Below are 26,395 nucleotides of genomic sequence, written 5' to 3' on the forward strand. Positions count from 1 at the left end.
CTCGTGGCCAAAATATTTGAAATCCAAAGCTTATATAAAAGATGAAGAGCTATAATCCAAAAGGTCCAAAAAGTATAGCCAAATCCGTATGTCAATGATTGTCGAGAATATTGTTTCACTTTAGAATGTTGCTCTATCACCCACTCACATTTATTTAAGGAATGACTGTAATATTTTTTCTGTCTATTAAGAAATAACATAAAACATTTGGTGCACACTGAATAACGCGCGTAGCGGGTTATTTAACCAGTTATCAAAGGTACCAGGATTATAATTAACGTCAGCCAATCAGAAGACGCGTTACATCCAAAATTAAATTATAGTGGAATAAACATAACAAGCAAAGATCAATACACTTCAACGTCAAAACAATCGTTGACCTTTTTTCTTAATTTCAAGATCAAGTTCATAGATTTCAAATGTTAAGGCCTCATGTCTCTATAGTATTTGATTAGAAGGTATTCTTTGAAACATTTTCCTATGGGATTATTGTAAATTATATGAATCTGATTGTGTGCTGATGTCGTGAGAAACATTAAGCTACGGACCTTAAAATTTAACAAACAAACATAATATTACTACAGTTTTAATTATGCAAGACATAACACGTGAAATATGATCCTAGAACAAATGTATTTTGTTACTTTTAACGATTGACTATTCTTGTCTATGTGTTATAATTATTATAAACATTAGACCATTTTTGAGAATATAATTGGTAGAAAATAAGAAACATATAACACTCTGAGGTTAATTGTAATTAGAAGCAGGTATTCGGATGGCATCGGGTTTTTACTAGGTTCTGCTGTGCAATTCTTGAACATTTCTAAAGTTGACAAGTTTTAAAAAATAGCATTCCTTTTTTTTAAAAAAAAATATTCATATAGCATAGGTGTGTGAAGGAAGAGAATTCTCTAAGTTTGTTCAAAAGTTAAACAACTCATGAGTGTAGATACTCAAATTCTAAAAATAGTTATATGTCAAATCTTGGTAAATTTGTCTCCAGTTCTAAACACCGAATGTATAATTTGTATTTACCTTTAGGATATCCCTAATTTGCAATACTTAAGATTTATCGGGACATGTTATCTTGATCCTTTTAAAGACCACAATTAAATAACCAACTTTCTTTTGAAACAAAGAGTTACGTACTTTCTAGACCTGCCTTAAAACCGAACATGTGAAAATGCATTGATTTAGATGTGAATTATAGATACGGGGTAACTATCGAGGGAAACAATATCACGAAAATATATTTCAGAATAATAAAACCAACACCGCGCTCAAAACTTAAATTGTAAAGCAATTTACCGGTGACGATTGAAAAATTTCTAGATTATTTCGATGATGAAACGTGAGCATGGTCATATTTAACGAGATAATGTTGCCTGGGTTTTTTTTCTTTATACGCATAATAGCCATACAAAGCGGACTATTATTTATTATGCTTTTGATCCAAATGGCGTGAATACCAAACACTACACGACGAATTATAAACATATAAGAAACACTAACTTTTGTGATTAAACATGGTTTAATAGTATAAAATTAGTCATCAATTTGTTTGACCGTTTACACATTTACAACATCCGGGCATATAAAATAGATCTATTTCCATCTGATCAATGCTGTCTGCGTTATTTTTGTTAAATCCTTGTTTATATACTACTGCTGTTACCAAGTCCATTTGATGCATACATGTACATCCGGTACAACCAACTGCTTGACTGAAAATTAAACACAACAGGTGTTAGGTTATATCATGGTATAGAATTTATTTATGCTGAATGGATCAGTTGGGACCCCTTTTTCAAAAATGACTAAGTGCATCGGGAAAAAAAATTCGTCATCAGTTTTGTGAAATTTGTTTCATGAAAATAGTTTCAAAATTCAACACCGGTAACGTTTACCTTCATAATAAACCCATCATCACTACCAGGATGAATATTTTGTACTTTAAACCCACGTTTCATAAACTAATGACGCTTGAAAAGGATTGCTGCAAACTTAAAATTCAACATTGTACTTATTTTTAATATTATATACTGATTTTGGAATACCTTCAAAATCAGTTGTTCTCAAAATATTCTTTGTTTTTTTTATTACTTCGCAAGTCACGAAAAGTCTATCCAATGAAATAAAATTAATCTATGCTTTATCTTTAATGTTTGTATTTTATCATAGATTACTAATGATAAATGCTCAAAAATTGCGTTGAAGTAGAATTTAGTACAATCTATGCAAGCTAGGAGAAAAGGAAAAACATCGGGCTTTCGAAGGCAAAACCATCATCAATTGTATAAATAGCAGAACCGTAGTTATTGGACTGTTTTCAAAGATACTCGGATCTTGCATTCGGAAAAAAAGATATAAAAAGGACAGTCACACCTAAAATTAAAAGTCACGAGTGCAGTTATCATCTACATCAAAACGGGGAAGTACATGTATAGCCTCGTTAAAACTCTTACAAATGTTAGACAAACAATATATGTCGATCATGATGGTTCTCTACGTCCATCATTCGATTACCTGTGGCTTGTATTGGTTACTACACACAGTATAGATAACAAGATAATTTCCTGTCAAGGTAAATGTGATATGTTATTGTTCTTAAGAGATCAATTCAAAAAAGCTAACAGGTAAAATATCATTTGTACATTATCAGTTATTCAATGGATTGAATGCTTAAAATACAAATGTATATGAAATCTTTATCATCAAACATCAACTTAGAAATAAAACTAAAACTAATATAAAACATTATATTAGCATATAAATTTAACTTGTCACAATTAAACTTTGAATTAATTTCTCATGGTTTATTACGTTATTAATCTTTTTGTATTTTTCTTTGATATTAAATGTGTGTTGTCAAAAATCAAAAAGTATCAAATTCTCACGAGAACAAGCTGCCAAATAGAGAATATGTGGTATGATTGCTTATTCGACAACTCTCCACAAGAGACCAAATACACTGAAACTAACAAATATATGTCACCGTACGGTCTTCAACAATGAGCAAAGCCCATACCGCATAGTCAGCTATGTTGTTGGACATATCTTATGTTGACAATTTAGTAGAGTGTGTCACCGGTTGTATTGTATGCGAACACCATCCAGTCACCGTTTGGTGTCATTTTGTTTGAGATAGTGGCATATCTCTTTTTTCTATATAGTCGAATGCCATATTTGTTTGAAATAGTGGCATGTCACCTTTTTTAGTTTGTTTATTGTAAAAAAACATATCTAATATTTTTGTGCATGTTGTTATCATCAATAATATGCGAATGGTGCTACTTACGACTCTTCCGGAACAGCAGAGATTATCCCAGGGTTTCATTAGCAGTATTGTGTAAAATAAACCCCTATATTATCTTGTGCCTATTTATCTAATTGGTCAACTTTGTTGCATATGTATCCTTTACAAAACACACAGCAAAGGTAACTCTGATGGCCGTTATCCGACAGAGTCATGTATGTTGAAAATTTTAGATAGCATATCATGTTATAGCAATTAAAAAGAAATGCTTGTTGAGTACCAATGTGTACACTAGTAAACCAGATTTGAACTGCGAAGGTATTTTTTTTTTTGGAACAGCTCTTAAGATACTAAAAATTAAATTATAATAAACATGTTGAGTCTTTCAGACAATTTCAGTCTAAACAACTTGCAACTGTCAGATCGTTTTATCGATTTTCGATTTATGAGTTTGACTGTTCCTCTGGTATATTTCGTCCCTCTTATATCATGTTTTCATTTTCAATTCATGCTCATTTACTTGTACAAACAACAACAATCTGAATTGTCAGAAAAACAACCAAACGGAAATGGATTGGCTGCAAGCAAAACAGCTGCACAAAACTATATTTACAAAAATATATCTGTATACCTTTAAACACTTAAACGAATTTAACTGTTTAGGGTTTGCATGTTTTTTAAGAATCAAAATATGTGTTTAAAATTTAAATCCTATAACTAGTGTTTTTGGGGGTTTATTCTACAATTGAAATTTATCATTAACATACTGTATTGTAATAGAAAAAATGATTCCAGACATGGGCGACACAAAATTAGTTATTACCTGCAGTTGTCATTTTTGAAGACTTGACGAAATTTGTTTAGATGAACTAGCTCTTTTTGAACCATTAATATATTATGCATCTTATCTGGTGATATGAAATTTACATTCCTGAAATTAGAATCATAAAGTGCTTAATCATACATTTATATATGCAATGTCACACAATAGCAAAGTGAAAAATTGAGGTTCGGCATAAATGTTGATAGAAATTGTTCCTTGTTATCGAACTCTTTGAGAGAGTCAATACACCTTATCGGTTTTTGTCCGCCATTTCTTGAATCACAAAGGGTCCTGTAAAATGTCGACCTCACAATCGCAAGTATCTGACGCCACGATGAAACAGTTATTGTTTTATGTCATCAATAGCTCAAGCGGCACAGATTCTTTTGACAATGGGCTCAAATTTCAAAATAGCAATAAGTTTATACATTAGAGATGTTACTTCGTTGGTAAATGCACTATTTTTTAAAAATCCTATGATGTGGTGCCTAACAAACTCTTTTAACATCTGACTACAAAAAATAATTTCAAATTTACACCCTTTTAAGGATTATAACGGAGAAATATTAAACGACAAGCGGTACATTAAAAAATGAAAACAATTCTTTAGGGGACGACCATTTGATATTCTGGGGGGGGGGGGGGGGCAGGAGGATTTTGAAAATAAATAACTCAGCCTTGATAATCACAAAAATAAATGGTTTGTTCTGTGGTAGTTTGAAAATATGTTACCCGACTTGCAATGTATAGAAAATAAATAACTCAGCAGGTCTAATCGAAAGTATGAGATGGCACCAAATTCTTCATTAATGCATCATTTTTCCCCAAAAAAATCGGGAAACACTTCCCAAATGTTTTAATAACAAAAGTATAAATATTATTTAAATGTACTTGAAATGTCTGAAAATTGGTTTCATTTAACTTGAGGTATATTGTCTCAGGAAAGCTTACCTCACTTTTATTTTAACAGGGCCGTAACTACATGTAGGAAATTTCAAAACCAAACGCTTGTCTCAATATCAAGTTGTGTTCATGGCCTTGCAAGAAGAAAGTTCTGTTATCCCCCAGACTTATAGCCCTGATTTTTCGGGATCAATGTTTCTTATTTATTTGTCTTTTGTTCATTGCCCTTCTGTATTCTGTTAGTGTTGCATTCCTTTAGTAATCTAGTAAATTTGTTATGAACTTGATCATGAGTTTAAAAAAAAACAGCAGCCACAGGCTTAACTATGTGAATTCCATTTTGGCTTTATCATGCACATTGGTTTTTTGATGTTGTGCCTAAAAAATTTCAGTCATACACTGAATTTATACATTTTGCTTTGAGACCAAAATATTGTCAAAAAATTATTAAAACAAAACTTCATTTTCAGATTATAAAAGGGTCTTCAGAACACCCAGAAATCATGATTTTGACCCATTTGTTCTATAGCTTCTTGGGCCCTCAGTGGCTCCAAAACCCTTCAAAAAAATTTGGCCTCGCTACGCTCGGCATACCATGTTTGCCAATACATTCAAAAGTGCCTAGTTATAACTTAACTTTAATACTATGTATGTATGCAATATATGTATATGCAGTTGGGAATTTAAAAGATTCATTTCTGCAGAGGGGGATGGTTAATCTAATCAAATGGAACATGATGACTTGACTATACTATATGTATTATTTATAATAAACAAATCATTTAAAAAATTGTATGTTTTCGAATATCAGAAATATAGTTGTGAAAATGAATAATCAGTCCCTTGCTTTAATGAAAATGAAAAATCTTGATTCAACAGTGCAGAAAATGAATAATCTGTCCTCTTAGTTTACAAAAATAAATACCCGATCAAAAACAAATCCTCCCCCCCCCCCACACCAGAATATCAAATGGTCGTCCCCTTATAAACTTCATGTGTCTTAATCGACCAAAAGTTGGATATCGTAATGCCAGGGATGTGCAAGAACCGAACTGATAAAAAATAGTTTCTGATGTACAATTTTTTATTACTAATTGTTTTTGGCTTTTAACTAGCTGTCAGTACCTGCGAGTACTCTCAAATCGTATTTTCCTGTTAATTCTACCTGTTGATACTTTTTATATGTTTTTTTGTTATTTATATTAATATGGATCTTGTCTATATACCAGATTTGATTATTTGGAATATCTAATTATTTTCACTTCTGCGTACTACATTTGTATAAACATCAAGATTATTTACCTTAAATCTGTACAGGGAAGTTTTAGCTAGCTCTAATTGTAAAGTTTTATTGTTGATATTCATTCCCATTTGTATCTAGTGTTAAATTATGTATTTATATGACAGAACTTTGTTGGTATTCCTAATTATTGGAAGAATTTTATGCACATAACTAGTATACCTAAAACGACAAAGTTATTTTTCATTTACCTTTAGATATCGTTAAAACCGGGTTTTTTTAAAAGTGATTATTTTCGAAGGGTTAAATATTTCGCAAAGGTGTCTTGCCATGGCTTTGTTTGGACTTGTTTGTTTGCCTTTTGGCCTTGAATGTTTGTCCCTAATATTTTACTAACTGTGCATTTGCATTCAGGTATCGCAGATCAAATTTAGTCGTTCATAGTATGTTAATTTACGTTTTTTGATTGAGTTAAGCCTTCCAATTGATATTTTATCTTATGGTTTTCTATGTTGTGATGTTATACTATTGTTTCAGAAAAAGGGAGAAGGTTTGGTGCCATTAAAACGTTTGATCCCGCTGCATATGTTTGCACCTGTCCTAAGTCAGATATCTGATGTACAGTAGTTGTCGTTTGTTTATGTAATTCATATATAGATAATAGATTCGACCGTTGGTTTTCCTGTTTGAACGGTTTCACACTAGTAATTTTGGGTCCCTTTTTAGCTTTTTGTTCGGTGTGAGCCAAGGTTCCGTGTTGTAGGCCGTATATTGACCTATAATGGTTTACTTTTTATTAATTGTTATTTTGATGGAGAGTTGTCTCATCGGCACTCACACCACATCTTCCTATATCTATGAACGAACAAAACCTACAAATAATAGTCAAATCAATATTAGGTCAACTTTGCCGGAAGCAGTTGAAAACTCAGTTTCTTAATTATAATAATCTATAAATTTAGAGACGCCAAATAAATGCTTAACACAGGTATATTTATACTTACGAAACACAACAGGCATGGAAAACGTCATTTGTTGTTGCACGTTTCTGTCGATTAAATGTTGTTCCATTATTATCATTACAAGAAAATGAGCAAGTTTTACCATCGTCAAATGTCTGATTAACAGGCTGCAAAAATATCGCTCCTTGTAAAACTAAATTTTGAAAGTTGATACGATTTTCATACATTTTGAATATTGCAGGAAAACGTTTGATAAGATTATCTTTGGTTATATTTGTATCTGTATTGATAGTTATCGTATTGATGGTGGTAGTTCTATGTACACTGTAAAGTAAACAAAAAACAAGATTTAAGACACATACAAACAACATTCAAATTACTAAGTATTACTTTATCTAATTGTTTACCAGCCACAAATTATAAGATTTAAGATCTAAATTTTAACCGTAGCTTCTTGCGTCTGTAATATCTCTAAATTTATAGTCAAATGTATATGAAATATAAAAAGTAATGTCTAGTAGTTTAATTGAAATTTTCATAATCATGTGTGAATTGTAAACTACCATGTAAAATGCTAATAATTTTCAAGACGGTGTTTATTCGTGAAAGAACAAAATAGCAAATGTTAAAAAAATGTTTTCCAGTTATACTTGACTATATTTAAAGTGCAGTATGCTGTTTTCCCTTACTCTAGATTTAACTTTGTTTACTAATATAAACATGATAAATAAAAAGATGTAAAATGGTACATACAATACTTCACGCCAAACCAGGACGCCCACTGATACTATTGTTGTTAGCGTGAAGAATGCAGTAAGTCCTGTCTGTAAATAAAACAATGTTTTCTGTCTAAATACCGGAATAAAGAACACTTAAACAAAAGTACAAAGAAGACGTAGACAAAGTCAGTGAAAGCATATTCAAATAATCAATTTATAGTTCAAAAATATGTTTCTTATCTAGTAGGGAAGTTCTAAAGATCGCTTTATAATCTATACTATATGAGCAAATCATAACAGATTAGAAGTTTATTCTAGTTTCTTACTTTTGACAAATAATTAGTCAAATAAGATGACATCAAATGTATTCATCTAAATGAAATGCTTCCTAAGTACCTTCTGTGTTTATGAATTGTATAAAAAAATAAACTCCTATACAACCTTACTACTAACAATTGTCAACACGAATTAATGGCATGCGCAATATAAATGTTGAAATAATGCCATATCTATCACATGAAAGGCTACACTTCTGTGCAGCCGAAGACATATATTTAGCTGTTTTCTCTTATAAAGAACTGTGACATCTTTAAGGTTATAGTCTAGCCTTATGTGTAATGTTTGGTGAAATTTCTTCTGAAACTGTTCTGAAGATGTTTAGTGCATATATCATCTCATTCATTTAAACGATAAAAAGAGGCTTATGAACATGTGTTTATTCATTTAGTCGAAGTTATATTCAAAAGCTTTCAGACAACATTAAACAAAACACAAAATGAAAAAAGGTTTTATTAAAAAAAACATGAAAACAAAACTAAAGCAAGAGCGCTAGAGGTAACATTTCACAACAATAGAAAACTCTGCCTTCACGCATTGCGGTTGAAAGACAATGCAGTACTGGTCCTATGAGCAGTGACTTGATATGTTCCAATTTTTTATTGTGGGGTTTGTATTCAACGATTGCCATTTTCTTGTGAAACGTGTTTAGGACTGTAGTTCGTCTTTTTCTTCTTAAGGAATTTGTATTGCCCAAGGTATCGTTCATCTGCATTGACTGAATATGTATCTGCCTACTAGATATGCATTAAACTTACGAATATCTTATCACACTTTGGTTCCATTTCTGTAACATACATTTATCATAAAACATTAACACTGTCATTCTGAAATATAATTCAAAATATTTCTTTAAATAGCTATGTACTTTCCCTTTTGTGTGTTTTTCAGCTCTAAAAGAAATATTTACGTCCTCTTATTTCGTGGGAACTAGCTGATAGCTTTTTAACAAATGGTTGTATTTGTGTACTTTGAAGATTAGAAGAAAAAACTATTTTAGCTCTATTGGACATCTTAAACATGTTAATTTCAACCAAATGTTATTAAAGAACTTATCAAAAATCTTCTCACGAGTATATCAATCAAGCTTAACATTTATCAATGGAAAGCTTTATCTAGGTAAACATACAAATAAAGTTGGCAAGTACAATGGTTTGTTATGCACTTTAACTAGATCATCTTTAAATCTTGTTTTATATTTATTTTATGAACGTTTTTCCTCGTGTTTGAAAATTCCTTTACGCGATATTTAATTGGTGTTATTTGCCTTTGAGCACGTTACCATATACTAAATAATACTTAATGGCTGACCCGTGTTAAGAGAGATCCATATCTCTTGCACGTTAAAGACACCCTTGTAGATTTCGAAAAAGAGTAGGCTAATGCCGCTACAAGGTAGCACTCGCACCCGCAAAGTGGAAAGGGATTAATATAAGTTGCAAAACTTGTTTCCCAATCCACTATAAATAAATATGCTTAAACTAAATAATACTAAAGAAGGAGATGTCTTGGTAAATCTATAGTTTATTTACTGTTTTATTTTCTAATCACAAGTTGCTTTGTCATGCCTTCTTGTTGGCCACTGTAACTTTAATAGTGACGAAAAAAGATAGTACATTTTTTTAATGAAACATTGTATCAAAATATTCGTTTCTTTGTTGAAATCTCACATAAGAATAAATCACAATTGGGGTTATCTTTTGAGTGTCTTTTTATAAAATAAGAAGATGTAGTGTGATTGCCAATGAGACAACTCTCCACAAGAGAACAAAATGCCACATAAATTAACAACTACAAGTCACCGTACGGCCTTAACAACAGGCAAAGCCCTTACCACATAGTGAGCTATAAAAGGCCCCGAAATGAAATGGTAAAACAGTTCAAAAGAGATAACTAACGGCCTTATTTATGTACAAAACATAAACGAAAAACAAATATGTTACACATAAACAAACGACAACCACTAAATTACAGGCTCCTGACTTGGGACAGGCACATACATGCATAATGTAAACTGATCATTTTAGTATATTGTCAGGTGATTATTTTCTAAATATTAATAACTAAGTCTCATAAATGAGACTTGTTTGCAAGGTATATTGTTTTGCATTGAATGATATTAATTAACGCCCTCGTAATTTTATTTGAAATTGAATGTGCCGTTTGAATACATACTATCATAAATATAGGTTTAGTTTTAGTTTAAACATATTTTATTCGCTCAAAGCAAAAAGGATCAGACACAAGTGAAACATACTTATCAAGTCCTCTCCACAATACAATAAATATAACAATACAAACTGAACTTGAGCATGCGTTGTATAATATAATATAAGGTTTAATTATAGGTATGAGGTATAATCAACTATTTTTGAATCAACTTTGGCGGTCTAAAGAGCAAATCTCTCTACAACGTTTTGTTTATATACATGCACTTTAAATGAGTAAAGCGACCACTTTTCTTGAGATGGAAAACTGTAAACAAAATATTTTGTTTCAGATATGATTTCTTTTAATTCTATAAAATCTGTAATATCATTTATTCTGTAACGCTTGTTTCGTCAGAATTACTCATAGATTGAGTTCCAATCTTGCAAATTATATAAGCATAGTATTACTAAAGGTATTTGATAGCAATCGTTTTCGCAAAAAAATCATGAATAAGAGTGGAGAGATAAAAGTATCATAATATGTTTTCATTGAATTTCAGTTGCCAAGATGATATAGTAAGTATGCGGCAATGAAAATTGGGAAAATGGAAAAATAAAAAAATAAAAAATTATGTAATATTGTATGATAGTCGTGTAGCAAGGTGCTACATTGACATAGACCATTGAACCTCGGTCTCAACTTTTTAGATTTTTCATTGTGTGTTACAAAATAAAACATAGAAGACTCACACGACGATATTTCAATTTATTCATTTCCTTTAGGTCCTCATTTAACTATTCGTTGTAACATATTTCTATTTAATGGTTCCAGATTCATTTTATCACCTCTCATATACATTTAATCGCTACATTAACTAAAATGTGTCATTTAAATATATACATGCAGACGTTAAATTCAGGCTTTTTTATCCTTATAAGTGATCACAAGTTGAATTTCATCATGATTGATAGCTCTTTGATAGCTTTATTCAGATAACTTTTGGGGTTTTGTAGTGTGTTAATTGGTGAATTTGAATAATCAATATCTTGAAACTTAAAGCCATACTGTAATGTTAACTATTTTTTGTCAAATATTTAAGGACATTTTTTTGCAAACCTACAATTTGAAATGCGCCATTTTATGTTCAAACAAATTAAAGTATAATGCAATTTTGTACTATTTAAGAATAAAATATTTCTTGAATAAATATTAATTTCAAATTTCTGTATACTAACGTGTTTTTTCATTAGAAAAGTGTTTTTCAAATTGCACAATCCTGATATCTGTAACTTGATAGTCTTCTAAATGTTTGAACAATGACCACTAATGTCTGGAATATGCAGATCTTTTTATATTTCCAAAATTGGCAAAGTACATTTTGTTATGTGACATATATTAAATAAGCTTACCTTTGTTTAATAATTTAGAGAAATATAACTCGTATCCAGTACATGCATCTTTATTCTTCATCAAATCATGCTTGTATAATCACAGATCAAAAAAGTTATATTGCCATTAATTCTGGTCTATCAATATAAATCATCACCTGCTTAAACCTTCCCTTTTGGTAGGCCTAAATACCTCTTGATCATAAAATGCGTCTTATCGTCATTAAAAACTATTATCTAGTACATTGTGGAAATTCTATAAATGGATGTTTATGATATGATTTTTCGATAGATTTTATTTTTTGAAAAGATGCGGATATATTATGAGAAATGTTTTATTACATTTACTATTTTTATATTACCTATCAGTTCATTTGTTATTCGATAATTGTTTAAATCATCATATTAAGCCATCCAATGATATAACTTCTAAAATTTTGTTATTTAATGCAGTTCCTTTGAAAGTACTTTTTATGTAAACTAAGTATGGAAATATTTTTTTTTATTTTCGCATGATAATTCAGAGAAGATGAATGAACACTTCGTCATCTCATATCATCATCAGAAGTCAGATTTTTATGGATCACACTTTTCATGAGAATTAAAACGTTAAAAAGATGTACAGTTTAGAATTTGAATGGACAAAATTCTGACTGAAGTTGTATAGTTCATAAAACGTTTGCTGTTATTGGATGTATTCTCAAGTGTATTTTCCTGTATCCATGAAGTCATACCTACCTGGGGATCTCTCCGTGTCCAAACTTGGCAACAGTAATTATATTATTTTCGTTGGACACCCGAATTATTAGTTAAAGTCACTTGCGAAAGCTATGAAAACTATGCAAAGTTTGTCTCGTGCTTTTATTTTCCTTTTTGTATCCTCTCCTGTTCATATTTTGATAATTGATATTTGATGTTAAAAATCACGTTCAACACTTCTGATTATTTCGTTGAGGCCAGTTTTATATAGTTGAGTGAGCCGGGATTTTCGGGGAGAGCCTCCGACCTTCGGATGTAAAATGACAATCCTTACCACCAATTAATTTTGTTTTCCAGTATGATATTTGAGCATACAACTGCAGTGTTGACATGTTTATTTGAAACCAAAGTTTTGATGAAAATGTGAATCAATATTAATGTAACATTTAGACATAAGGAAAGAAATATAACACTGAAGAATTTTCTTAGTTTTTATTGTGATTTCTAATTTGAATTTAGCCGACAGAAGTAGCTCTGTTCGTCGATGAATGCTCCATTGTGTCTTTGAAATTTGACAGGATAATTCATGTACTTTAAAATATGATTTTTTTGTGTTTTTACGTAGGTTTGTGATTTCACAGTTAAAACAATAATAAACAATGTTACTTGTAAGGGTGTTCGTAGTCGGATATCCTTGTTTAATAAATACACATTTTCATTTCCGTCATATCATTAATTACATAAACTGACCAATTTAGTGAGGTTAGTGCAATAATGTTAAATAATTGTTAAGGCATTTTATTGATGGCAATGAATTGAATATTATGGATTTCATAGATGACAACATATATGTTCTAATTATTACAATTATATCCCCATTTCCATGAATATGACCTTCCATTTAGACTTATCACTTGGGATGAACTCACATGCTAATGACGATGGGTTACACATACGGGGGGATCTACTTACCCTTCCAGAGCACCTGAGATCAACCGCAATTTGAAATTGGTCTTGTATGGTTCAGTCTGTAGTTTTCTATATATTTCTGTCTTCTGTTGTTTGTCTCTTTCCTTTTTATTATTAAGATATGACGTTGTCAGCTTATTTTCAACTTATGGGTTTGAATGTGCCTTTGTAATCTTTAGCCTCTAACCTGTACAAACATTACAGCTCACGAAGATCACTTACGTTTACACTATGAACGCATTTTTAATTGTGTACTTAAACGAATCAGATATCTTGTGATTAAACGTATTTTTCCTTTACCCATATCGTCTCTATTTTCTACACACTTTTCTTGATGTGTTCAAATCATGTTTAATAATCTATCTGTTTATTTAAATGATTTAACTTTTGGTTCTTAGCCATACCCAATATTATGATAACTTTTAGAAATAATTATTCTTCTTTGATAAGTTTTTTTTACGAAGAACATACTGTTATTAGATATGGTTAGTAGGCTTCTTCTGTCATTCTTGTCCGTGGTAAATAATTACAATAACTTTTTTTTTTATTTTGTTCAGGGGTATGATTAAATATATAAGAATGTACAATTTTTCATTAAAAGCACAAATACAGTTTTACTGATTTGGTACAGTGTCACTTAGTGTAGACGTGTTATACGTTAATGCATTTACAGCATCCATGCAAATAAAATATATCTATTTCCAAATGAGAAATGTATATGGCTGTTGCTGACGTGTATCCAGTTTTGTAGACAACTGCTGAAGTGGCTTGATCAATGTAGTGACAACGGCAACCAGTACAATGCTTGACTTGACTGAAAGAGAAAACAGTACAATAAATAATTTGTCTGAAATAAAAACCAATACAATCAACGTCAAAACTTTTCTGAAATATAAATCATTAAAACCAATGGCTTGGTTTAATTGGAATCATAACAATTGATTACTTGTCTACACAGACAACAGAAAAACTGATAGTTTTTCTACAAGAACAAACCAATACTTTAAATATCTAATCTGATAATTAAACCAGTACAACAAATAGTATATCTGACATGAAAACCATAACATCAAAGGGAAACCAGAGCAGCACAAATCTCGAAACATAATAAATGCAGCAACGGAAAAAAGGCAACGTCATGCTACAATATGCAGTGAGTAAAATTGTGGTTTTTTAATTGCACTAAAAGAGGGACGAAAGATACCAGAGGGACAGTCAAATTCATAAATCGACACTAAACTGACAAAGCTATGGCTAAAAATGAAAAGGACAAACAGACAAACAATAATTGAAAACTAAAGAATAAACACCACGAACTCTACTCGATAAACTTATTTAATGAGCTAGGTGATTGTTTGTCTCTTATATAATTGTAATCATTGGATTATAGTTTCAGTTATTTTCTGCTTATGAGTTTGAATATCAATGTGGTATCTTCTACAATCATGAGTAGTACCTGCATTCTTCTCTCCAGAATACCTGCGGCATGTTTATCATCTGCTGTGTATCATTGAACTGTACAATTTCCCTATTTATGCCATTTATGTTTTGATAGAATGGAGGTGATTCCATGACTCGTGTTCTGAAAATAAATAAATGTAAAAAGTTTATGACAATTGGTTATAATCAATTCCCACGCATGCGATGACATTACTGTACGATTGAAAGAAATGACGTTTCAGTGATTTTTTCGGCTAATGTCAGGGTGTCCTTTTTGTATCTTTCACCTTTCTTTTAAGATTAATTTCGTCAGTTATAACAGTAGTATACGTTTGCTCTTGGTATAAATGAACAATTATTTATATCCTGACCATAATTGTATATATGACTACATACGTATAACCGGATATCCTGTGCACAAAACAAAATCAAGCTTAAGTCTAGAACTACATATTTTATGAATTAGTTTGAATTTTTTTACTACCATTTAGTAACTTCAATTATTCTTGAAACAATGCGTAGAATCTTTTGTTTTTAAACATAAGATATGTACCTGTCACAATTGAGGGTCCAATAATATCATGGTTGTCTTATTTTCTCATTTTTGAAGGCGTGACTTATTATTTCTTATGACTCATTGACTTTTTTATAATGGTAAAAAGATATCTTGTTTGAAATCATACCACACTCCTAATTTTAATAATGACTCGTTGATAAGAATACACTAGTGTTTGTCTAGTTTCTATATCAAGGACGTAAACTCACAAAAATACTGATATTAGAAGGAAATCAATTCGAAAAGTCCACTCTTAAAAAAATATTTAGATATTTTTGATTAAGACAGAATGATGCCATTGTATCATTGGCCTGCTGTCTTAAAATTACAAAAGTGACTAAACAATCAAAACATCACTTACGATTGACAACATGCATGGTTGTAAACACCTGCACGGTTGTGGTCTGATTTAAGTACACCTTCTACTTCATTAGTTACACAGTTGAAACTGCAATTCTTATTAGAATTGAAATATTCATTGGTAGGCGTAAGACGTTTTGCACCTTTTAACAATATCTCTTCGTAGGAAATATTAGTTGTATAAATACCATATATGGTGGGATAGTATTTAATAAGGTTTTCACGAGTTATTCTTGTATCTGTTTCCTTCTCTTTCAATCTGAAATGCAGATAAATTTTAAACAATTCTACTCGCAGATGTGTGGTTAATTATAATGTGATTATCTTTTTTATTAAGGTGACGTGCCCTTGCCCGATTTATATGATACTCATATATCTCAACATGTACGTTTCGCTCGTGTATGTAACAACGTATTAGATTTACGCGAGAGAAGGCTATGTATAACTGAAAAAATAATTACATTAGGTTTTCCGAAATCACAAACTTGTCAAAACATTTACTATACTGGTACCTTTGATGACTATTTACTAAATGTTATCATCGGTACAAGAACAATCATTTGTAAATTTAACTCAACATGCAGACTTCTTATACGTTCAGGGATTTCACATCCAATCTTTTATTGTTGTATTCTTTACAAAGTATATAGCTGACTACGCGGTATTGGCTTTGCTCATTGTTGAATGCAGTACGGTGACCTATAGTTGTTAATGTTTGAGTCATTTTGGTCTTTTGTGGATAGTTGTCTCATTGGCAATCATACCACATCTTCTTTTTTATATATTCCCCTTAATAGCTAGCAAAACCTTTAAAAAGACTTGTTGAGAGGAAATATAGTTACGATACTGGTGTAAAGTCATGAAAGATTGCATATTTTGGCTTTAATATTGATTCACTTATAGGGTCTCTCCGTCGGAATTAAATACCTGTATTCTAAAACCAGTTGTTGACATGACACGGGTTATATGTCTTTCTCATATATTTTATGATTGTATGATACTAAACCCCTAAAGTGAGGAATTGTGCTTGATATTCATATGATTAAGACTTAATTGTTCAATCAGTTTAAATGAGGTCTACAGCTGGTATGTCAATAACTGCCAGTAGTCTTTTGTGATTTATGTATTATTGTCATATTATTTATTTTCTTTTGATACCTCTGACATCGAACGTTTAGAGTGACTTCCATTTTCACTGAACTAGTAAACATATTTGATAAAGGACCAGCTGAAAGACGGTGCATTGAAGACCTATTCGTAGCTTTCGGCTGTTGTCTGTCTTATGGTAGGGTTAATGTCTCGTTTACACAATGCCCATTCTCACTCTCAATTTCATTTATCTTTTCAGTTTTTCTTGTGATGACACTATGATACCTGCAGTTTTTAATTAGTCCTTTTATTTGTATTCGGAATCAATTTTAGACATTTGATCATCGGTATCATCATATTGCCTTAGTTTATCACTGAATACAAGTGAGAGGTTTATCTAGCTTTAAAATCAGGTTTAATTCATTATTTTTTACATAAGAAAATGTATGTAACAAGTCAAGAATATGAAAGTTGCTATTCATTCGTTTGATGTGTCTGAGCTTATGATTTAGGCATTCGATTAGGAATTTTCTTTTTAGAATTATCCTCGGCGTTCAGTGTTTTATGATTTTATTCTCTTATCAATGATTATGACCTGCGAAAAACAATGATAATGTTCCCCTTCCATTATAGTTGATGTCCTGATAAAATCGTTGCATCCTACATCTGTTTGGAAACAACCACTATTACTTTTTATTTTATCTTTTTATCTCATACTACATGTATCGCCTTAAAATAATTTTCATCAATAGTGTATCATAAAAAAATGAAACTTGCTTCATATTAGGCAATTAAAGACTTTAAAAAAGGAACTTACAGAAACTCTCTCCAGCAAATAATGCCAACCAGTGTCAAACTTATTCCAATGAATGTTATGGCAAGACATACCTTTAAAACAATGATAGTTACATTGATGATGTGTAAAATATAAAAACATACTTCTACATTCAGAATGAATGTTAAGATCTATTTAAGATTTTTGCAAAGTTCTATATGTTAGCCTGTGACAAATAATTACAACAAATCACCATGTTTACATTAAAACAGATATTTTACAAGAAATGCAAAACATATTAAAGGAATATTGAAACAAATCAATTGAAACCAAACTAACAATGCCACAACGTTACGCAAAACGCGCAAAATTGAGCAACACGAACCATACCAAAGGTTTGATCTCAGATGATCTGAAAAGTTGGGAGATTGTCAAGTTATTCAACCTTGAGATGACGACAAGCAGTAAATCACCGTGTCTGATTCTTTTTTCTTTTTGCGTCTAGGTTTCTCCTCTTTCTTTTTTTTTAAAGTTTTGTTAGACTGTCAGTGTATATAAATCGTGTTTGTGTTCTCTACCTAATTAACAATATCAGAAACATATAATACAAGAGATTGGCAACTCTAGTAGATTCTATATAACGGCCAATGAAATCACTTGGCTACCGGAGGTGCTTTGGATTATGATGTGACCTGGGATGAGGGAGGATCGAGATCAGAAAATTCCGCCATTGTTATTAAGAGAGACGATACCTTACAGATTTGTTTTCTCGTTTATGTCGATTGCTTTCACAGCTAAAGCATGTAAGTATATTCAAAAGATACATCTAACTAGTTCTACCAATTGGTGTATACTATATTGTGCTGAGATGACGATAATAATTAAATGCAGACCAATTTAAATTCGGTCCATCCAACTTCCCCTCTTTTATTGCTGTAGAACCGTAGTGACCCACCATTTTTTTCATAAAACTTTCAAATTGACGATTATATATACAATTGTAAAGTGTTATTCTACTCACGATTGTTATCCCGTTAAAATGATACCATTTTCGTATATTTTGATCAAATAGTGTTTTCATAAAATACCATCAAATGTGATAAGTTTTTTTTCACATTGATACCCACCTGACCCAAAATCCAGCTATGCGAGAATTACCTTTTTTCATAAAACTTCGAAATTGTTGAATAAATATGCAATTTAATGAGCCTGTATTAATTCCAAATGTTATCTTGTTACAATAAGATCAGCAGGGCATATATTTGTATACCATGGACATGTCACACATTCCCAATATATTCCTCTTTTCTTTATAAATTTTGCCCATTATTCTTTATTCTTTGCTTATTTTAACACCCCATCATTCTCCAATCTTGATATTTTCATAAATTGTCACCTCTTGTCTTTATTTTTCTGATTTCAATTCACTCAGTTATTCCAATTCTCTTATATTGTATGAATGTAGGACAGTGTCAGAAAGTCGCAGTACAAAAAGTCTAAATCCATTTTTTCTGATTATTTTATTTGAACAAAAAACGCTTATTTCTATTCTTGAACTATTGCATATAAACTAACTTTGTAAACACAAATTATCAAAAACATATCAAAGAGGATCAAATAATTGTTAAAAACAACAAAATGTCAAACTGGTTGGACACTTAAATAGCTTCATGCTGCCAAGAAATCTTTTTTACATGATTAAAATTAAATAAATCTTCATTTTTTCAAATATAATGTCACATTTTTTAAACTTTAATACGTGTTTATGTATCAAAAAGTAAATATTTAAAGAAATTTCTCTTAAATATACATGTACAAACCAATTGTCAACAGATGACTTTTTGTCCTACCAAATTTGTGACTTTATGTCCTGTGACTTTCTGTCCGTTTACCTTTTGTAAACACCTTCCCATTGGTGTATCCAGCCTTTTTTTGAAGATCAATGAATTTGAATGGGGACATGTGGTTAGAACACCCCCCCCCCCCCCCCTTTATCCTGGGTTGGGGCCCCCTTTTTAAAATGGCTGATCTGCCAATGCTTCAAGACCCTCATTGTAAACCCCTTCCAGACCCTCATGCGATAGAAGCAGAGACTAAATAAAGTTGATGTCATCAACATACATTGTATGTTCACTGTATGGCGTTTAACAGTTGACAGACATATCAAATATTTGTACCTAATAACAAGCTTGAAAGACCTATACATGACTAAATGAAATTTAAAATAGATTTAGCATAATAAAAACCAGCAGAATGTTGTATGACATACTTGTAGGAAGTAAAGTTTAAAATAGAGACAAATAGATGTTGTACAATAGGCTCTACAAATTTCTTTTCAACTCTAAAATATATATTTTTTTTTTATTTAGAATGCCAAAAGGGGAAAAGAAGTAGTAAGTTTAAAAAAAAAGGAGATAAAAATAAAGGTAATCTTCGACCATGGACAGCTGTTGGTACCATTATTGAGGAGATATATGTTGCAGTTTCAATCCACACTGAAGATGAAAAGGATGATCCAACTATGACACATCTCTGGTCGAGTTTGTACGTTCTGAGGAAATTCTTTTTCTATCACTCACACTCAGACCACACTTATGCAGCAAAAGAACAGCCTCTTGAGAATGAAAAAATATGTACGCTTGGATTTGATTGTCACGCTGATTTTTTTTTCCTGCACCACCTGAAGGCACAAAGCAACTGATTACACAAGAAATTGGGATATTTTGCAGTGAATGAGACACACAATGAACATGAAGAACCTTGCCTTTCTCCCTTTCAGACTTTGTCCCATTTATGACAAGTTAGCATCAATGATACATATATCCTTTTGCATATATTTGAACTGTACCAGATCAGTTGCAAGGAGCTGAGCATAAAACTCTCAGTTATCATTGACAGTAACATTATAAGTGAATGTTTGATAATAAAAGTATTATTTATACCTGGAATGATTTTTGTTCGCTTATATCTTAGTTTAAGTATTGAAAAAGGACGGAATCATATGTAGTGATAGTCTAGATATATTGTATACATAAATACATGTTCTGATTCTCAGTATGACTGGTCCTTTTCATTTCAGAATACTGGGATGTATCTGTCGGTATTTTTTTTACAGATCTATGTAATTTGGTTTATCCAATAGCCACAGCAAATTAATTGGTTTATAGATGTTATAGATATGCATACTGTGGGGGAAAAACATAACAAAAACAAACAACCAAGAACATAAAATTGTACGGCTTGTGATAATGGTGAAGCCTGTAATTCACCTGTGGTTTGTTACTGTTTATCATATTTGGATTTTTTTGGTACATAAATCGGCCGTTAGTTTTCTTGTTTGAATTGTTAAACCTTTTCCATAAATAGACCTTGTAAACATGTAGTTGACAGTGCAGTATAAATTTTACTCATTGCTAAGAGCCTTATGGTTACCGAAAGTTGTTGTAAGTGTCTGTGTCATTTGGTTTCTTGTGGAGAGTTAAATATTAAATTGCATATACTGTGCAGAAAAGAAATGACATGCACTTGCACATCAATATATAAAAAATATGAAATATTTTCCACTGGACGTTAGGCAACCATCAATTACCTCAGCCTGATCAACAACAAAGCTAGACACATTTTCATGCAGTTTGTATAAAGTAAAAGAAAAGGTTTTAACTTACAAATCAAGTCAAATAGTTGTAAAATTATTTGCACATGTGGATGTCTGTTTCAAAACTAAAAGGAGATTTTAACTTGTCCAAAATAAAATAAAAAAGATGAAGGGAAACATGTTCATTTCGAAACATTTAGATATCAATATGGCATCAACACTGGTGTATGCTTTGAAGTCAACTTGCCAAGTTAACAGAAGTACATTGTATAACAAAGTATTAAAAATGATTCTTCTTACAAAAATTGTTACATGAAAAGGCAGCAATACCTGCTGCTGTGAGTTCTTATCGTATATTTAGCAGTTCCTTACACTTAAAATTTGGTTTAATCTCTGTATATTCGAGGTCAAAAGTAAGACTTATATTGCCTTTTTCTATTAAATGATCATTAAATGTAAGTCAGTCCTAAATACACAATCCGTGAAAAGGAGAAACAATAAATTTACCGACAATCATAAAAAAATACTAAATGCAAGCTCAAAAGGTAAATTTTGAGAAAAAAAACACACTTAGAAACCAATTTACCAACAATCATAAAAAAACAACTTAATACAAGCCCAATTAATAATGAACACAAAAAGTAATCAATTTTTAAATGATCTATACAAATTATTAATATAAGACAAAGTCGATCATGATTAACGATAAATAAACAAACAAATTACATTTTTGTCTACACATTAATTTATTTTATATTTTGTAAATAGTATTTTCGGAAAGAGTGTGGACACCTGTGGTGTAACAACTTCTTGTGTACCAGGTGTCAAATAAAACACTTTTTAACAGGTTGTGATTTACCTGACCATCGAATAATTCAAGCCTAATATACATGTCACACTGTGAAATTATGTCTCCAATACAGGTGTATATTTAAAAGAAACCCATTATGAAACTATCAAATTAAATAAACTCTGATACAATTTATTAAGTGCTAATTATTTAATATCGTTTTTATTTTTAATTCAATATCAAATTATGTCTCTTTTTTAATAACACACATAACACAAATCAAAATTAAAATGACATTGAAATAAATAATTATATATGAACTCTAATTGCTTAATTAATTATGTTAAATTTAACACTGAAACAGTTAATTTATGCTTAAACATTCACCCTTATTTCGAGTACTTTTTAATACTTTGATAATGACTCGATTACCCAAAGAGATATCGCGAGGTTTCAATCTGGCCGTGTGAAATTACGGGATTTCGCCGAGTTGCCTACCTCTTGTATTATATGTCTCTGACAATATCAAAAACATATTTTTGATATCTGAGTTGATAAATAAAGGCAACAGTAGTATACCGCTGTTTAAAATTAATAAATCGATTGACAGAAAACAAATCCGCATTAAAAACTTAAACCAAGGGATACATTCAACTATTGGAGGAAAACAACGAAACAACAGACACAATGAGGTGCAACAAAAACAAACGACAATGCAACATACAAAGAAAGAAACTATTATATAATAACTGCCATAATGATAAAACAGTTATACAAAAGTAGAATCTAGTTGTACTAGTGAATCCTGATAATGTAGAACGATTTTGTTTTTGTTAAAAAAAAGATAGCCGAGTCAGACGAGTGAAAGCTTTTAGTGAACACTAGAAAAAAAGAGGGTATAGTGCATACCAAGTGATTTGAACATTACACTTAGGGTAATTTATTTCAACTTTCTGATTGCAATTAATATTTAGACAATGAAGTTCAAAATGAAGTTTTGGTATGCATACAGTTGTTTATGTCTGTGTCATTTTGATAATAATTGTCATAATTGATCTCTTGTGGACAGTTGTCTCATTGGCAATCATACCACATCTTCTTTTTAAGGTCTTTCCTTTTACTAAAGGGAAAGACCTTACTGTATTTCTTCTGATTATTATTCTTCTTGTTCCGCCAAACTTTGACAAAATTTCCCTCCGTAACCGTAAGACGTGTCGCTTTCATGTTCACACTTTGTGTCGGTGTCATGAATACCTATCCGGAACTCACCCTGTGAGTCGAAATATTTTGTCGGTTCGGAGTAATCCCTCCGAAACCCAAAAACCTTGTTATCGTTCCAACACCGTAACCGTAATAGGTAGAAAAAAAATGAAGGGTGAAATTTGTTCAGGACCAGACCCCGGTTCTTAGTTACATTTGGATCGAAAAGATTCAACGACTCATTGGTAGGGTTATGCCCCTATGAAAATTAACCGGTGTCGGTTGGCCACCAAAACTCAGAAACCGTAAGTCGTAGACACATAGGATCTTCACCAATCATCATCATTTCATGTATCTTTAAAAAATACCTCAAGGTCAAATTTGTATGTTGACCTTGACCTTTGACCTAACACCTTGTTATGGGATAATCTCAGAAACCATTATACTTACAGAAGTTTTAAATAGTGGAAAATGTTTGGGTCGTTATGGCGCAACTTTGTTACATTTTGACCAAAGAGATTTGACCTTTCTATAAGGGGCATAACCCCTGTTTTAGGTTTTTGAAAAGACAAAATCAGCTTTTACTATATAACCAAAGGTCCTAGACCCTTGGGGTCTTCAGTAATGGCATTGGGGACCAATGACCTTGACAAAGGTCAAAAGGTCAAAGGTCAAGGTCATGTCCCATATAGCGAATTTAGTGTTTTTAACCTTATTTAAAGGATTTTTAGTGTGTTTTCGAGCTTTTTCAGGTTGACCTTGACCTTTTCAATACATTCTACGTCTGTTGGAACATGTATTTTACATTAAAAAAGGAAAGACCTCTCAATTGTTCAAGAACAATTGACAGTTTAATTTATATATACATTTAGTTTATAAATATTGCATACTTATATATGTAAATGAGAATAAAAAAGAATTATCTATAGTTGCGTTTTTTAAGTCTGTTAGTATATGTTTAATCTATCGAAGATTGCATGGTTGTGGTGCACCATCCTTGTATTCCGATCCTTAATTGATTGTTGTCTGTTTTGGCACTCACGGCATATATTTTTGATTTTCATAATGATGCTAATAGCTTTATATATGGTAGTATCCAGCTACAAGAATGATACATAATAAACTATGTATTGAACTTTTACTTACCCATATATGAGCACAGCGGTCTCCCATTCTCCAAACGTATTTCGTACGTAATTCCTAAGTTAAGATGTTTAATATCTTTGGATCTTCCTGGTAACTACGTATAAATGTACCTACATGGAAACAAGTATAATAAAAATCATACCGTTTTCATTTTCTCTCAAATATTTAATACCGTACAAAAATCACTTGCTTTTTTATATATGTTTTCCTTTTTAGTTAATTTGTGTTACACCCATTAAAAAAACCGACTATATAAATTAACTTAAAACGGAAGTAAATATATGTTTTTAAAATCCTGCTAACTTGCAATGTCATTTCATTTGCAAAATATAAACCACAAAATCATAAAGACAGTTTAACTTTTATAATATTTGCTGTAAGGAGGTTTTTTTGTTGATTACAGTCGCTATCATTTTATTTATCACAAATAAAAAATTGAAAAAACGAAATAATGAAAATGCAGGAAAGAACGTGTAAAGCAAAGCATGCAATGTAATTGCACCCATTGTATAAAAAAGACTAATCAACGTGTGGTTGCCGAGGATATCAGAAGATGAATGGTTACGTTTACGTGTCATATAACCTTTATCAGCTCACTAAATGAACCAAAATGTTTTAACAGGTGGTAATTGAATTGACAACATTGTTGGACTTGGAAGGCAATCGTAGGGATTTTTGTTTATCAAAAAGGAAAATTTATTTGATAATCATTAGCAAAACATTGATTACTACATAGTCACTCGTGGACTATCGGATTTATCCAAACTTGATAGACACATTATCAACTTTAAAAGTTCTCGCCAATGCTCAGACATTAATTTCAGTAATTTCCCTATCTAAATTTCAGAAATTCGATAATCCACTTAAACCAATCTAAGGATCTTTATATCATACGAAATAAGTTTTGTAATATTTAATTTTTATTTTCAAATATCTTTTTTCTTTTTCTTTCTTCTTAAATGCTGCCTCGGATAGAAATTATGCAAATGCACGCATCAATTACATTAATAACACTTCAATTGCTTTTAAGGTGGTATAGGTGTCTTTCGCCATCTTGGATTGTAAAAAACAGAGAATCTAAGGTCCATATTTTCTATCAAGTTAGCAAAATTTGATGCAGAAATGCAGATTTTTAATGTGAATTTTCATTTAAGTGTAGACTAATTTTGGTTGTTTCTTTTAATATTTTCAAATTGGCAATTTAAGGGGAGGTAACTCTAAAACAGTGCATTTTCTGAAGGACTCTACATGAAATTTTCCTATTTTGTCTTTTAGCCGGAAAAAACGTACGGTGAACCTATCTTTTCTTTTGATATTGTCTAAGAGCAATCTTTTCCTAATTTATTTTACAATTCTATCATTTTGTTTAGTTTCTATTCACAAAAGGTTGTTTTTTCCTGTATAATCCATACAAAATTTGTCATTTTGTTACAGCCTGTAGCTTGAGAAAATGCGCGGTGACCTATCATTTTTATAATATTTTTGAACATGTATCAATAGATACTACATTTTGACAAAGTATGAACAAATTCTATCATTTTTATTTTAGACTTCCATACCACCTTAAATTATTTGAATACGAATTCTAACATGGAGTGATTCTTTAGCTTTTAAAACAACACAGTGATAAAATTCTCGATAAATTATACTTGCGCAGACTAGGATATATACATAATAATGGCTTTTTACATATACTTCTCGCGTAAATCTACATGTATTAGAACCTATTTGCAGACCCTTTGTCGATTTTATTGTTTTAAAAAGTGCAATTATTGAAAAAAGACAGAATAACTTTTATTCTTATTCGTATGCATGATAAAAAAAAGTAATGCACAAGAGCTCGGGGAATTGAACAAAATAAAAATAAAATAAAATTCCGCGAAATTCTATTAATCTTTTTGGCGCATTTAAGTCATATCAAAACATGCCGTCATACAAATGAAACCGCAAAAATTAAAAGTTTTCTGCTACGTTAATCATCGAAATTCGTATGAT

General features: G+C 31.1%; 1 protein-coding gene across 3 annotated transcripts; it reads right to left on the minus strand.

The window, feature by feature from the left end:
- Positions 1 to 1,515: 1,515 nt before the first annotated feature.
- LOC139503163 (uncharacterized) lies at positions 1,516 to 24,697 on the minus strand. Of its 3 annotated transcripts, none has more exons than XM_071292895.1 (10): positions 24,401 to 24,697; positions 17,712 to 17,782; positions 15,807 to 16,064; positions 14,906 to 15,031; positions 11,803 to 14,263; positions 9,001 to 9,069; positions 7,941 to 8,011; positions 7,230 to 7,511; positions 4,083 to 4,190; positions 1,516 to 1,727 (listed from the first exon to the last, which is right to left on the minus strand). In XM_071292895.1, the coding sequence occupies exons 6-10, from the start codon at positions 9,040 to 9,042 to the stop codon at positions 1,556 to 1,558; spliced, it is 675 nt and encodes a 224-aa protein (XP_071148996.1). In that variant the 5' UTR covers positions 9,043 to 9,069; positions 11,803 to 14,263; positions 14,906 to 15,031; positions 15,807 to 16,064; positions 17,712 to 17,782; positions 24,401 to 24,697; the 3' UTR covers positions 1,516 to 1,555. The 3 variants fall into 3 exon arrangements, with proteins under 3 accessions (XP_071148996.1, XP_071148995.1, XP_071148997.1); XM_071292894.1 differs by having other exon boundaries at positions 1,530 to 1,727; positions 11,940 to 14,263; XM_071292896.1 differs by lacking the exons at positions 1,516 to 1,727; positions 4,083 to 4,190; positions 7,230 to 7,511; positions 7,941 to 8,011; positions 9,001 to 9,069 and having other exon boundaries at positions 12,958 to 14,263.
- Between the last annotated feature and the right edge of the window lie 1,698 nt (positions 24,698 to 26,395).

The sequence above is a fragment of the Mytilus edulis genome, chromosome 14 (assembly GCF_963676685.1).
Source record: "Mytilus edulis chromosome 14, xbMytEdul2.2, whole genome shotgun sequence".
Lineage (NCBI taxonomy): Eukaryota > Metazoa > Mollusca > Bivalvia > Mytilida > Mytilidae > Mytilus > Mytilus edulis.

Bases quoted from the DNA above. Each gene is read 5' to 3' on its own strand.
- LOC139503163 (XM_071292895.1), bottom strand. From the start codon at position 9,042: ATGTATGTTACAGAAATGGAACCAAAGTGTGATAAGATATTC. The intron at 7,512-7,940 runs GTATGTACCATT...TTTACTTTACAG, and splicing joins CTGGTTTGGCGTGAAGTATT to TGTACATAGAACTACCACCA. The intron at 1,728-4,082 runs GTAATAACTAAT...TTTAATTTTCAG, and splicing joins TTCAAAAATGACAACTGCAG to TCAAGCAGTTGGTTGTACCG.